The 15,261-nt window shown below is 45.1% G+C and overlaps 1 protein-coding gene across 2 annotated transcripts in view; it reads right to left on the reverse strand.

Annotated features, from left to right (window-relative positions):
• Positions 1 to 15,261, reverse strand: part of il17ra1a (interleukin 17 receptor A1a) — a 39,247-nt gene that overhangs the window by 10,436 nt on the left and 13,550 nt on the right. The window contains exons 2-8 of one of the 2 annotated variants that reach the window (XM_038780481.1): positions 10,044 to 10,068; positions 9,554 to 9,700; positions 6,783 to 6,907; positions 4,977 to 5,103; positions 3,839 to 3,886; positions 3,186 to 3,337; positions 1,794 to 1,868 (exon numbers count right to left, since the gene is read on the reverse strand). In XM_038780481.1, coding sequence (XP_038636409.1) covers positions 1,794 to 1,868; positions 3,186 to 3,337; positions 3,839 to 3,886; positions 4,977 to 5,103; positions 6,783 to 6,907; positions 9,554 to 9,700; positions 10,044 to 10,068 — 699 coding nt within the window. Of the gene's footprint in view, positions 1 to 1,793; positions 1,869 to 3,185; positions 3,338 to 3,838; positions 3,887 to 4,976; positions 5,104 to 6,782; positions 6,908 to 9,553; positions 9,701 to 10,043; positions 10,069 to 15,261 lie in introns of those variants that run through there. The other variant, XM_038780483.1, reaches the window with a different exon arrangement.

Genomic DNA, 15,261 nt, shown 5'->3' on the forward strand with positions numbered 1-15,261 from the left:
AGACAGAGATTGTAAGGGAGTTGACAGCATCAGCGACACTCTGGGAAGAACTGTGGCGCGATTCTCCGCTCCCCACGCCGGGTGGGAAAATCGCAGGAGGGCCGGGCGAATCACTCCACACCACCCTGGCACCCCCCACGATTCTCCCACCCCCCCAAAAATGGCGTGTCGCGTTTTTCGACACGCCGCTCGGAGAATCGCCGCTCGCAGTTTCTCACGGCGACTCTCCGGCCCGGATGGGCCGAACGGCCTGCCGAACCTGACCAGTTCACGCCGGTGCCAACCACACCTGCTCGCTGCCGGCGTGAACAGCGCGCAACAGGTGAGTGTGGGGCCTGTGGGGGGCGGAGGGAGGATCGAGCACCACGGGCGTGCTCAGAAGATGTCTGGCCCGCGATCGGTGCCCACCAATTGTCGGGCCGGCGTCTGTAAACGACGCACTCTTTTCCCTCCACCGCCCTGCAAGATCAAACCGCAATGTCTTGCAGGGGCAGCGGAGGGGAAGATGGCAACCGCGCATGCGCGGGTTGGAGCCGGCCAACATGCGCATGCGCGGCTGACGTCACTTCGGCGCCGTGGCCGCGTCATTCCCGGCGTGCCGCTTTGACGCAAGCGTCAAGGCCGGGCGTTCGGGATTCACGCACCGCCGCTCCTAGCCCCCTGGGGGGGGGGGGGGGGGGGAGAATAGGGGACGAGGAGCGGCCTCCGACGCCGAAGTGAAACACTCTGGGTTTCAGTCCGGCGTCGGCACTCAGTCTCCCGTTGGGAGAATCGCGCCCCTGATGTTGGTCAATGGGCGCCCCAGACATCTCCAAAATCAAGGCTCTGTGGAATGCAGTAATGGTAATATGAAGCTGAAACTAATAGCCTGGATGCCTGACAACAAGTGTTCAGTAGAGCTATGCTGTCCATTTTGTTCAGGGGGCAATGAACAGTAGTTAAACATGAGGCTATATAGATGGCTCCTCACCAAGCACTAACTGGAAACAAATTAGAGTGCGACCGTGGTTCAAAATTGCAAGATGGGTTCCTCAACAGAATCCTCACAGCCATTGAAGAAAAATGGAAAGACTTCTCGAGGAGAACATGGAAAATCTAGAAGTTGAACTGGCCCCTGGACCATCTCCGTGGACCATACCGAGCTGGCCCCAGAACCATCCACCACAGACAACTCCGATTCAGCCCCTGGATCACGCAACATGGAAAATCCTGAGCTTCAGTATTACATTTCAATCTATATTTTTTTTAATTTAGAGTACCCAAATTTTTTTTTCCCCAATAGGGGTCAATTTAGCATGGCCAATCCACCTAACCTGCACACCTTTGGGTTGTGGGGGTGAAACCCACGCAGACACGGGGAGAATGTGCAAACTCCACACGGACAGTGACCCAGGGCCGGGATTCGAACCCGGGTCCTCAGCGCCGTAAGCAGCAATGCTAACCATTGTGCCACATGCCGCCCCCTCATTTCAATATTAAACCAAAAGGGAAAATTGGGCCAACCATTTGGAGTTAATGTTTGACAGGCAGACCACTCATAATAAGCCATGAACAATGATGTCATTTGTAATCAAATTCAGTCATTGTTCCCTTACAAAGAATTCCATTTCAGATTGACAAGTCCCCATAAATGAAATGAAAGAGTTAAATAAAGAGTTAAAACGCATTTTATGTAGACGATCCCTCCATCCCAGCATTTTACCCTACAAGTAAAATTAAGTTAACCTTAAATTCCAGCGATTAAGCCATGCATTCAACCCAAAAATATTGAGTGGATCTCTGAAATTTCTTACCTCAACAGTATAAGCCTTGCAACTTTGCATCCAGTTTTCAGTGGAAAAGGTTACATTGACCTTTTGTTCAGATTCCTGTCACAAACAAAATGAGAGTACGATCATTCATTCAAAGTTTCATGTGTCTCCAGAGAATTGCTGTTTTCTCTAGAATTCCCATTCTGTTTTCTGGAGAAAGGGTATAATGCTCCAGTCACAGGCACAAGCATAAACTCACCTGCCTCACAAAGGTAATCAAACTTAATCCATGGTTAACTCATACCGAAGTTGCTGAAAGAACAATGTCTTCATGAGAAGCAAATCTAACAGATTAGCCATGAACTCATTAAGTAACTGAACAGGCTTGACGGGCTGAATGGCCTACCCCTGTTCCTAATGAGTGGAGGTAAAAGTTGAACTATGCAAAATCACACGTCGTCATGATGATCCAAATTCCTTGTCCCCAAATGCAAAAAGGGTAAAATAGTTTTCCATTAAACACTTCCATAAAAAGGGATTCTCAGTTGGCCTTATTTCTCTTCTAGGTGGCTGGAATTTGTTTAAAATAAACAAAAGGAATTTGATTATAGTTGTGAAACTGAATATTCTTTTGTCTGTGACAAATCTGGAAATTTTAAAAATATAATTTCTGTACTGAACCCTACAAAGTAAAGGCAAATAAATAACCTGTAAATTTGTCTAGACCTACATATTTACAGTGGAGTTAAGAGGTAATTTTATTTTATGCTGGCAGATTGACAGGCAGCGTATTCCGTTGAGCTGATGTAGGGCAAGAAGCACATCGAATAAACTGCTGAGTTAATTATCAAACACAAGCTAACTTATCAAATGAAAGGGGCAGCACGGTGCTGCAGTGGTTAGCACTGCTGCCTCACGGCGCCAGGGTCCCAGGTTCGATCCCAGCCATGTGGAGTTTGCACATTCTCCCTGTGTCTGCGTGGATTTCGCCCCCACGACCCAAAGATGTGCAGGTTAGGTGGATTGGCCACGCTAAATTGCCTCCTAATTAGAAAAAATGAATTGGGTACTCTAAATTTTTTTAAAAACGTATCAAATGAACATCAGTAATACTAGCATTGTAGGGAAAATAAATTACATCTTTAGACCTTTGCTCCTACTAAATAAGTAACTCTTTTGCAAAGGAAAAATAGCTGGAAATACATAGTATCTGAAGGAGAAAAGACAGGCTAATGTTGTGATGAACAACCTCTATCTGAAACACTAACCATTATTTTACTTTTTCAGATACTGACTGAGCAGTTTATAGATATTCAGTGTTTAATCTTGCCATTCTAGAATTTGTAGAATCTGAAGTTTTTCTTTTTGTAAACAAATATTCTGATTGTTTGAAGTACATGCAAAAGCTACATAAAAACCAGCACAAGATTTTACCTTCAAGATACATAATCGATCGCAGAGCTTCTCATCTGAACCATGACTACGCAAACAGACATTGTATTTGTTGGCATACTTTCCAGCCTGGAAGAAGATGGTTGTCCTCATCTCACTTCTGATGTATGTGATATTGGGGTTCCATAGACTCCCTGTTTGCAGTAAATACAGAGAGAGTGGGGAAATAACAAAACCTTCCTCAATAAAAGTATCTGCCAAATAACCACAGGCACCATATATGATCCTGGCAAAATCCAAATTCCTCTATGCCTTTTCCCCCTGCCCTAGTTTAACCTACACCCTCAGCCAAGCAATGATTAATGCATTAACTGTACAAAATTACTATACATCCGGTACTATTGGACAGATTTCCATTTTTGGGTCAGGACTCTGGCCAGATATTTCCAGGGGTTGATCCTGCACAGCTTTGGCATGAACGAATGTTGTGATTTTTTAAATTAAAGATCAATGAATAGAGAGGAGAGACGGGATGAGAATGGAATGAGAAGGGAGGAGGGAGAGGCAGGGAATGGGAGGGGAAAAGGGAAGGGGAAAGGGCACGGTGGAGGGGTAGTGGAGGTGGTAGGGGAAAGGGGGAGGGCAGGGGAGAGTATAGATTTGCCAAATATAACTTTAAGGTAAACCTCACTCACCTCTACGTTTGCAGATCTCTGTATACTTGATTATGTCATTTTTACAGCCTACAAAAAAATGTTCAAGTTAGTTTGCCCTCTACCAGGATAAAAGAAAATTACAAGCTGTTTTGAAACTTTGCAAAATGAAAAAAAATGTGCTAATTTACCAAACTTAGTTACTTGTCTTCAATGCACAACCAGGCTTGAAAGTACTACACTGTTCCCACCAAGTATCATTCAAAACGTTTAATTTCTGATAAATCATGCAGAGATAGAAATGTAGATATCTGTGCTGTCCCTCAATCCCCATTCCTCATCTTAAATCTATATTTAAGATATTTGCTTGCATCAACACAACATAAAAGACACTAAAAGATGGAACATATGTTACCTTGCATTTGCAAAATGTCTTACTACAAGACTGGACAATGTGAATATGTGAATTTTCCCTATGACACATTAACTTACCTCTCAAATTTTCTAAATCACTAAATCCAATCTACTCAAGCAGTACCTCTAAAATCTTTGGTAATGGTTTACACCAGACAGGTGAAAGAAAGTAAACTAGGAAAAAAAACTTCAATAGGACATAAAACATTTTTAGGATTCCAGTGACTGAGTTAATCATTAACTAGAATATTAGCCTACTCTGTTTTGATTCTTGAGCTAGAATTAAAGAGTTTCACCACCAACAACACTTTATAACATGGAACATTATGAATAAATTAATTTAGCTTATTTATTGATGTCTATGTCTCTGAAATCTTTTGTTTAAAAAGTGAATACTGACATAATTGTGGTGATGTTTTGCAGGAGGTTCAGTTCATAACAAGGCAGAGGAGCTGAAATGCCACAACCACTATATAATTTAACTACCTATTGCATAAGTAAATCAGTAATGCCTCCCAGCTGGCACCACGTGTAGTTTTGATAACACACCAGATACTTCTGAATAAGTTACTATTAAGCAAACCATGAGCATCCTTTTAGCAGCAGTCTTGGTAGAGACTTAGCAGGTTGTTCATCTGGCCACAAGAAATGCACAACCTAATGAGATTTGTGCAAGAAGGACACATTATCGGATTTGACATGAAGAAAGCAAAACGGACAACATTTTCCAATAATACCACCACCAGTAGCAACTGGGTAGACGCACCGGGCACAGAAAAAGTGTATGTTGGACAATCATTGTCTTCATTGATGTTGGCTCTTGGTAAACTGCATGCAGAAACCCTGTAGGTCTGCTCTGGTTCAGCCTCAATTCTCTCCAGTAAGAAGGTCCACTGAAATAGAACAGCATACAGCATCAACTGCTTTCAGAAGTGATTCTACACTCCTCCTCCATTCACACCTGGAATAAGCAACTAAGATCAACTTTAATTGTTTTACTACTATTATCTAAATTAAGACTTTCTCATTGTTTAGGATGTCATACATGCCAAATGGGAAAATGAGCAAACTTACCAACATTGTCAGAAAAAACTAAATTTTAATCATCTCAAATATAGGTCATACACCAATCCAGACTGAAAAATGCAGATCACATCTTCATAACTTAAGCATTCCAACATTCATTTAAAAAAAAAATTGTTCCTTGGCTGTGGTTTCACTGGCAAGGCCAGCATTGGTTGCCCATTCATAATTTCCCTTGGACAGGGAATTGGGTGAGCCATTTTCCTGAACTGCTTGCAGTCCATATGGTATAGATATATCCACAGTGCTGCTAGGAAGGGAGTTTGAGGATTTTCACCCAGCGACAATAAGGGAATTAAGTAGGTTTTTTATGTGTCTTCTACCCATGTTCTTCTAGGTGTCACAGGTTTGGAAAGAGCTATTAAAGGAGCCTCGGCAAGTTGCTGCAATCCATCTTGTCGATGGTTCATGCAGCACCATTACATACTGGTGGCGGAGGAAGTGACTATTTATAATGGGGTGCCAATCAAATGGACTTTTTCTTCGATGGTGTTGAGCTGGAGTATTATTGGAGCTGCATTATGCAGGCAAGTGGAATCTATTCTATCACACTCCTGATGTGCTATGTAGATGGTGCCAGGGTTGACTATACAGACAGCTCATTTGATTTTAGCTCTCAAACCCATGACCTCAATGATATTGGATGAAGTCATAATTGGGAGAGGAGCGGAGATACGCCAGATATAGAGGAACACCAACATCTCTTAAGCCGCCCCCTCATGTCATGTTATCCCAAATTGGATAGATAGCACCGTTTCTTCATGCTCATTGACTAAAAATCTGGAAATATCCCATCCAACAATATCACAGGAACAACTTCTCTATGTGAACTGCAGAGTTTGAAAAAGCCTGCTGTGGGCAGCACGGTGGTGCAGTGATTAGCACTGCTGCCTACAGCGCTGGGTTCGATCCCGGCCCCGGGTCACTGCCGTGTGGAGTTTGCACATTCTCCCCATGTCTTCATGGGATTCACACCCACAACCCAAAGATGTGCCGGTTAAATGGATTGGCCAACACTAAATTGTCCCTTAATTGGGAAAATAAAATGATTGGGAATAAATTTATTTTTATTTTTAAAAAAAAAAGAAAAAGGCTGCTCATCACCATTTTTTTGTAAGGCAGTGATAGCGAATAAATGTTGATGTCGCTAGCAACACAAATCCCAAAACATGAATTTTTGGAAAAGTCCACTTTCACCAGGTCAGATTCCTGCTACAGAGTCCATTCCGGCTCACTCTGGTCTGTTGTGACCCCTTGTGGCCAAAAAAGGTCCCCTTGGTTTCATGACCTTCATTATTACAGACTATCAGCCTCAAACCCTGAACTGAGCGGTTCTTCGGTCAAAAAAACCCTAAGCCTCCATCTCCTCGCACTTTAATGCACTACATGGGCTGGTGGTGTGTTTGTCAACCTACAGGCTTCGGAGACTTGGTCAGCTGTGGTAAGTGAAATCACAAGGAGCAAACTGGAGCTTTTGAGTGGTACGTACCTTCTCTCCTCTTGGATTTACTTGGCTGCTTATCTGGTTATTGAACCGGTATTGAACACATCTCTCCTCTCCATTGCTCTGTTTTTTCACAGAGATCGCAACTCCTTGAGAATATTTTATACTGGCTGCAAAACCCAAATGTACCAAACTGATTTTACTATAAATCTCAATCAAAGTTTTACTCAGTGCAGAGGTTTAAGGATGTTTTTATTAAACTGGGATGACATTTTTACTCATTATCATGAGATGTATCAGTGCACCAGCAATTTTTGTTCTCACATTTTGGGCCGAGTTTCAGTATCCTGTACCTCACATGATCACACAATCAGTCTACGTATACAGTGAAATGATCAGACAGCAGGAGGCGGAGATCTCAGTGGGTGGTGGCAGAGAAGGATAAGAATCCGAGGGCAAAAGTGGATGACCTGGAGAATCAGTCGAGGAGACAAAAGCTCAGGGTCATGGGGTTGCCAGAAGGTGTGGAGAGCCCGAATCGAACTGCATACATTTCACAGATGTTCGGAAAAATGGTGGGGGAGGGTGCACTGGTGTCCACTCCAGAGTTGGATCGGGCCCAATTGAATACTTCGACAGAAGCTTTGGCGAACGAGCCACCACAAACGGTGATAGCCAGATTCCACAGCTTCTAGAAGGAGCGTGTCCTGAAGTGGGCCAAGGAGAATTGTGATCATAGATGGAAAGATGGCCAGGTGGAATATACCAGGATGTCAGTGCGGAGCCTGTGAAGAAGCGGCCAAGGTGGCTTTATATAAGAGTGGAGTGAGGTTTGGAGTGGTGTACCCTGCAAGGCTGCGTGTTACCTTTGGGTCAAAAGACCACTATCCATTTGATAATTTGGAGAAGGCAGGAGCTTTTGCTACAGAGCATGGACTGGGTTGGGTTAAACGGGCTGTGTGGACTTGTTATGGTTGTTTACACAAAGGGGTTTTGGGGGTATTTTTTATCTTGCATACAGTTGATGGTTTTTTTTTGTTTTTTGGATTGGGATGGGGTTGTTTTGCACAAGTGGTATGATGGGGGTGTCGGAGGTGCTGGGGTGGTGCAGTGACCCAGGTTTTGTGTGGGAACAGATAAAAGCGAGGTGTGTAGGGGGTCTAATCTGGGTGTATTGGTGACACCCTCACTTCCGTTTTCTCCGGCGAGGTACTCCTTGAACCCAGTGGTCTGTCTACGTCAAGGATATGGAGACAATTCAGGCAGCATTTTAAGCTTGGAGCTGTGTCAAGGCTGGTCCCCATCTATGCCAATCATTTGAAATGAATGAAAATCGCTTATTGTCACGAGTAGGCTTCAAATGAAGTTACTGTGAAAAGCCCCTAGTCGCCACATTCCGGCGCCTATTCGGGGAGGCTGTTACGGGAATCGATCCGTGCTGCTGGCCTGCTTTCAAAGCCAGCAATTTAGCTGGACGCCACATTCTGGGTGTGGGAAGAGAAAGAGCTGTAGAGATTCAGAGATTTGTTTATAGAACAACGGTTTGCCAGCTTGGGGGAATTGTCGGCGAAGTTTGAGCTGGGGTGGGGGGGGGGGGGGGGGGGGGGGGGGGAGAGAAGAGGAGGCAGGCAACTCATTCAGGTGCTTTCAGATAAGGAATTTTATATGGATGGCCTTCGCAACATTTCCAATTCACCTAACAAGCACGTCTTTTGGGAATTGTGAATTGTGGGAGGAAAGCCACACAGACACGGGGAGAACATACAGACTGCGCACAGTGACCATGCCCGGAATCGAACCTGGGTCCCTGGCGCTGTGAATCAACAGTGCCAACCAGTGTGCTACCGTGCAGTGGATGGGGTGGGTATGGTTGCTGGGGCTTTTGTTATGTTGGCTTTGTGCATCATCAGCTGTGGATAATAAGGGTTTATGTTGTAAAATTTATTGTAAAATGGAACATCTCTAATAAAAATATACTTTTTTAAAAGCTATAATCTTACTGCATGGCAGGGCAGGCTAGAGTGGTTAATAGCTTATTTCTGCTCCTACGTTTTTTATATTTTTATAATTGGCAAAAACTTGGAATGGTGATTAATTCAATCTTGGGATGTAAGCAGGTTACAGGAAGATTTCCTAAACTAGCAAACAGGTGGGGAAATTTGACGTGCAGCGAATATCATTTTTTCTTAAAATTCTTTGATCTTTTCACTTGTTGCAGCAAAGGACGATACAAAGGTGCAGGTAATGCCTTAGAGAAAGTTTATAGCTTCAATGCTGAAAACCTACAATGGCAGGTGGATGGGTAATATACTAGGCTCGAATTGCTTATTGGGAAGTAAAGACCATCGACGATAAATCATCAAGAAATCCAATAGAGAATTTAGAAGAAACTTCTTCACCTAAAGAGTGCAAGAATGTGGAACTCACTACAAGTGTGGCTGAAATGAATGGGATAGATGCTTTGAAGGAGAAGTTCGACAAGTATGAGGAAGAAGGGAATAGAGGATTATAATGATGGTTTAGATGAGGAAAGGAGGCTTGAGTGGATCATAAATTCTGGCACTGGTCCAGTCAAAAGATCCGTTTCTTATGGAGATGAAAATCCTCAAAAGTAGTTTATCTCCTACTCAGTGAGGAAATACTCCACTCCTGAACAAGCTGCCGCTGGCTGGAGTGTGACAGCCCATTGTCACTTCACACAGCTATCCCTTCAACTACAGGCAACAAAACAGACAGATTACACAAGATAACAAAACGGGAGGAACTCACCAAAATCCACCCACTCCAAATAATTTGTTTTACTTTTGTGTGCTTACCATCTGTTCCCAACCTCCAGCTGATGTGCAGTCTAGGCTCTGAGACTCCAGTTGCAACCTCTTTCTTGGTTATATTAACATGTAGGTCCTTGGGAAATGAAGGTGTCCAGTTGGAAGGTTTCAGCCAGCTGATATCCAAACAGCCATCTAGTCATGGAAATACAACATATTTTTTCTACTTTGTTACGCAATTCTAACTGGAAAATAAATGGTTTTAAATTCATGCCACTCTCCAATTTCTGAATGTAGTACTATTAAGCTAGAGCACAACTGCTGCACAGAAGTAGAGGCCAGGCCTCTCCTCACAAGTTGGGGAAAACTTCCAGAGGTACCCACTTCTGGTCAGTATTTTAGGATGGGCATTGGTACTGGTCCATGGGTCAGTTGCCCATCCTGCCCTCAGCCAAAAGAGATAGCAATGGTGGAACAATGATGGGCTTTTCAAGGCCTTCAAAGTAAAATAACATTTTATAATGCTAATGGTACTTACCAGCGTGAACAGTACAATCCAGGTTCTGTTCGAAAAAAGAAAAACAAAAAGAGATATTTCATGTATGAGAAAACGTAACACTATGTTTAATACAGTTATGAGGCCTGAACAGAATTCCCTGAGAGTCACTGGGCGCGATTCTCCGCTCCCCACGCCCAGTGGGAGAATCGGTGGAGGGCCGGGCGACTCACGACACGCCGCCCTGGCACCCCCCGCGATTCTCCCACCCCCCGCTCGCAGAATCGGCGCTAGCCGTTTTTCACGGCGACCGGCGATTCTTTGGCCCGGATGGGCCGAGCGGCCTGACGTTCCCAACCTGTTCACGCTGGCGGCAACCACACCTGGTTGCTGCCGTCGTGAACATGGCGCCAAATCTTCGTTTGTGGCTTGTGGGGGGCGGAGAGGGGAGTGAGCACCACGGCCGTGCTCGGGAGGGAACTGGCCCGCGATTGGTGCCCACCGAAGACGGCAACCGCGCATGCGCGGGTTGGAGCCGGCGTGATGTCAGACGTGCATGCGCGGGCTGGAGCCGGCCAACCTGCGCATGCGCGGCTGACATCACTTGGGTGCCACCGTCGCGTCATTCTCGGCACGCCGCCTTGATGCTTGCGTCAAGGCCCGGCGGCCGAGATTTACGGAGCGCCGCTCCTAGCCCCCTGGGGGGTGAATAGGGTGCGAGGAGCGGCCTCCGAGGCCGTCGTGAAACTCGGCCGAGTTCACGACGGCCTTCCTGATGCTGCGCGGGAGCGGAGAATTCCGCCCACTAAATAACTGATATTCAGTGAGCTAACATTTTTGGTCTCTTATTTTTAAAAACAGGAAGTATATTTACCATATTATATATGATACGTATTTACTTCCTTCTCCTTGTTCACCGGATATGCAATATATGACATCATTTGGCATGAAACACCCAATTCTGGACCTACAAACAGCCACAACCAGTTTAATAGCTTTTGATGTTGTTGGTGGTGGGAGGACTATTGGCTGGAACACTGGAAAAGCCTCTAGCTCACCTTTGACTATGTGCCATAGGAGCTTCAATGTCCATAATCCCAAGCAGGATCAAATTTTGGTATCACGCCTTCCTTCTCAGTATTGTACAGGATTATGAGCTTTGATAACATGTTTAGGTTCTGGACTGTAGGTTAAATCTACAACTTTCAGATTAATAGATGAGAAAGTTACTCACTGAAGCAGCCCGAAACAATTCATTTTAAAACATGAAGATTATGAGGAAGTTTATTATGACATTCAAACTTCCTTGATAAGACGGTTTTCAATTAAATTTTGTTGGTGCAGTCAACAAAGCATCATGTCTAGAAACACAGCATTGCACAATAATCACCTCTGATGACTCACAAACACTCTGCTGGCTTGGAAATTCCCTAACCATTTTGTCTGGTGTGCCAAAATACAAGGGCCCCATTATACATATTTGCATTTTTGCCACAGGTTCTCACTTGTCAGGAATGCATTATTGGGAAATGCCTCACCTCTTCACAGATATTACTAAATTAACATCCACGTTACAGCAAAGTCATTCCAGACCCAATCAGAAAAAATAGGCGCATTAAATCTATGTATCCCTGACTTAGAATTCAGTGTACTTTTTGCTGTTGAGACATTTTGTAGGGGAGATAGTTGTAACCAAGAAAACTACGCTCCCCAGACCATGGTGAAAGGAGGTAATTCAGATACTCCAAGGATTTAAAATTGATAAGGAGGAGGTTTGGATGGGCTCTCTGTAAAGTTGAAAATGCACCTGGACCAGATGAGATGCATCCAAGGATACCGTGTGAAGCCAGAGTGGAAATTGTGGAGGCACTGGCCATAAATCACCTTCCTTCAACTCAGGGGGAGCTGCCAGAGGCACGTAGAATTTTAAATGTTGTCCTCGCGTTCAGAAAATGAAGATGAACACAAGTACAGGCCAGTCAGTTTGACTTCAGTGGTGGGGAAATACCTGCAAACAATTATTTGGGGCAAAATTAAGAGATACATTGACAAATATGGGTCAATTAAGGAGAGTCAATATGGATTTCTTAAGGGAAAGTTGTATCCAAATAATTTACTGGGGTTTTTGATGAGGATTTATGAGGTCAATGTTGTTGAAGGACTTCCAAAAGACATCTGATACAGAACCACATAAGAGAGTTGTGAACAAAGTTATAGCTCATGGAATAAAAGGGAAAGTAGAAACATGGATACAAAATTTACCGAGTGACAGGAAACATTGAGTATTGATGTTTTTCGGGCTAGAGGAAGGTTTGTAGTGGAGTTCCCATGGGGTTAGTGTTGGGATCTTTGCTATTAACGAACTAGACCTTGGTATACAGGGCACAATTTCAAATTTGCAGATGATACAAAACTTGGAAAATTGCAAAGTTTTTTTGCTTTATTTGTTCACAGGATGGGAGCATCGCTGGCTGGACCACCATTTATTGCCCATCCCTGAGGGTATTTAAGAGTGAACCACATTGCTGTGGGTCTGGAGTCACATGTAGGCCAGACCAGGAAAGGATTACAGATTTCCTTCCCTAAAGGACAATTAGTGAATCAGATGGGTTTTTACGACAATCAAAAATGGTTTCACAGTTGTCATTAGACTTTTAGTTCCAGATTTTTATTGAATTCAAATTCCACCATCTGGTGGTATTCAAACACAGGTACCATACAGAGGATGCACTGCAGTAACTCACCAAGGTTCCTTAGACAGCACCTTCCAAACCCACAATCACTACTATCTAGAAGGATAAGAGCAGCAGATACCTGGGAACCCCAACACCTGGAGGTTTCCCTCCACCCTGACGTGGAAATATAACACTGTTTGTTCACCGTCGCAGGGGCGATATCCTGGAACTCCATCCCAAACAACACTGTGGGTGTAACTCCACCTCAGGGACTGCAGGCGTTCAAGAAGGAAGCTCACCACCAACTTCATAAGAGCAACTAGGGTTGGGCAATAAATGTTGGCCTAACCAGCGACGCCCACATTGCATAAATGAATAAATGTTTTTTTTTAAACTGCCATGGTGGCACAGTGGTTAGCATTGCTGCCTCACAGCGCCGAGGACCCAGGTTCGGTTCCGGGTTACTGTTTGTATGGAGTTCGCACATTCTCCGCATTTCTGCATGGATCTCACCCCCACAACCCAAAGATTTTTTTAAAAAAAAATAATATTTTATTGAAGTATTTGAAAATTTTTATAACAGTAACATAAACAACGACATCAACATGGTAAAATAAACATTTCGTCCCCCAGCCCAATCTTCACCCATCTTAACCATACAACAACAATCCCCCCCCCCCCCCCCCCGGAGTACTGCATATGCTGACATTTTAATTTTCCCCGAGGAAGTCGACGAAAGGCTGCTAGCTCCGAGTGAACCCTAACATTGACCCTCTTAAGGCAAACTTTATTTTCTCGAGACTAAGAAACCCAGCCACGTCACTAACCCAGGTCTCTACACTCGGGGGCTTCGAGTCCCTCCACATTAAAAAGATCCGTCTCCGGGCTACCAAGGAGGCAAAGGCCAAGACGTCGGCCTCTTTCGCCACCTGAACACCTGGATTTTCTGACACTCCAAAGATCGCTACCTCTGGACTCAGCATCACCCGTGTTTTTAGCACCGTGGACATTGCCTTAACAAAATCCTGCCAAAACCCTCTAAGCTTTGGGCATGCCCAAAACATGTGGACATGATTGGTTGGGCTTCCCGAGCACCTTGCATACCTATCCTCAACCCCGAAGAACTTACTCGTCCTAGCCACTGTCATGTGTGCCTGGTGGACTACCTTAAATTGTATCAGGCTATGCCTGGCGTATGATGAGGAGGTATTAACCCTGCTTAGGGCATCCGCCTATAGACCTGCCTCTATCTCTCCTCCTAGCTCGTCCTCCCACTTTCCCTTAAGCTCCTCCATCGGGGTTTCCTCCGCCTCCGAAAGCTCCTGCTAAATATCCGATACCTTCCCCTCTCCCATCCAGGTACGGGAAACTACTCTATCCTGTATCCCCTGTGGCGGCAGCAGCAGAAAGGCCGGCACCTGCTTTCTCAGGAAGTCTCACACCTGCAAATACGTAAAACCATTCCCTGCTGGCAATTTAAATTTATCTTCCAAAGCTTTCAAGCTGGGAAAGCTCCCATCTATTAATAGATCCCCCATCCTTCCAATTCCTGCCCTTTGCCAACTCCGGAACCCACCATCTCGCCTACCCAGTACAAACCTGTGGTTATTATAAATCGGGGTCGAAATCGATGCTCCCTCCTCTCTCTTACATCCTCTATTGCCCCCAGATTCTCAGAGCCGCCACTACCACTGGACTTGTGGAGTATCGGGCCAGCGAGAACGACAGAGGTGCCGTTGCCAGTGCTCCCAAACTGGTGTCTTTACATGACGTTGCCTCCATCCGCTCCCATGCTGACCCCTCCCCCAATACCCATTTCCTAATCATGGCTGTATTAGCCGCGCAGTAGTAATTGCAGAATTTCGGCAGCGCAAACCCACCCTCCCCCCGACTGCACTCCAGCAACACTTTCTTCACTCGCGGGGTTTTATTCGCCCACACAAAGCCCAAAATAATCTTATTCACCCGCTTGAAAAAGACCTTCGGGATGAAGATGGGGAGGCACTGAAACACAAACAGAAATCTGTGGAGGACCGTCATTTTCACAGTCTGTACCCTCCCCGCCAGTGATAGCGGGAGCATGTCGCATCTCTTAAAGTCCCCTTCCATTTGTTCTACCAACCGGGATAGGTTTAACTTGTGCAGTACCTCCCATTCCCGGGCCACCTGGATTCCCAGATATCGGTACTTTCCAGTACCTAGAGGCTCTTTACGCCATGGCCAATGGCTCGATGGCCAGAGCAAACAGTAACGGGGAGAGGGGGCACCCTTGCCTCATTGCTTGGTGTAGTTTCAAATACCCCGCCCTCAGCCGGTTCGTACGCACACTCTCTACTGGTGCCTGATAGAGGAACCCAGTCAATAAAGCCCTCACCAAACCCAAACCTTCCCAGCGCCTCCCACTGGTAATTCCATTCCACCCGATCAAAAGCCTTCTCCACATCCATCGCTACCACCATCTCCACCTCCTCTCCTTCGGAGGGCATTATAATAACATTTAGAAGCCTTCAAACACGAGTTGCCTGCCCTTACCAAATCCCGTCTGGTCTTCCCCTATCACCCCCGGGACACAGTCCTCTATCCTT

Source organism: Scyliorhinus canicula, chromosome 20 (assembly GCF_902713615.1).
Source record: "Scyliorhinus canicula chromosome 20, sScyCan1.1, whole genome shotgun sequence".
Lineage (NCBI taxonomy): Eukaryota > Metazoa > Chordata > Chondrichthyes > Carcharhiniformes > Scyliorhinidae > Scyliorhinus > Scyliorhinus canicula.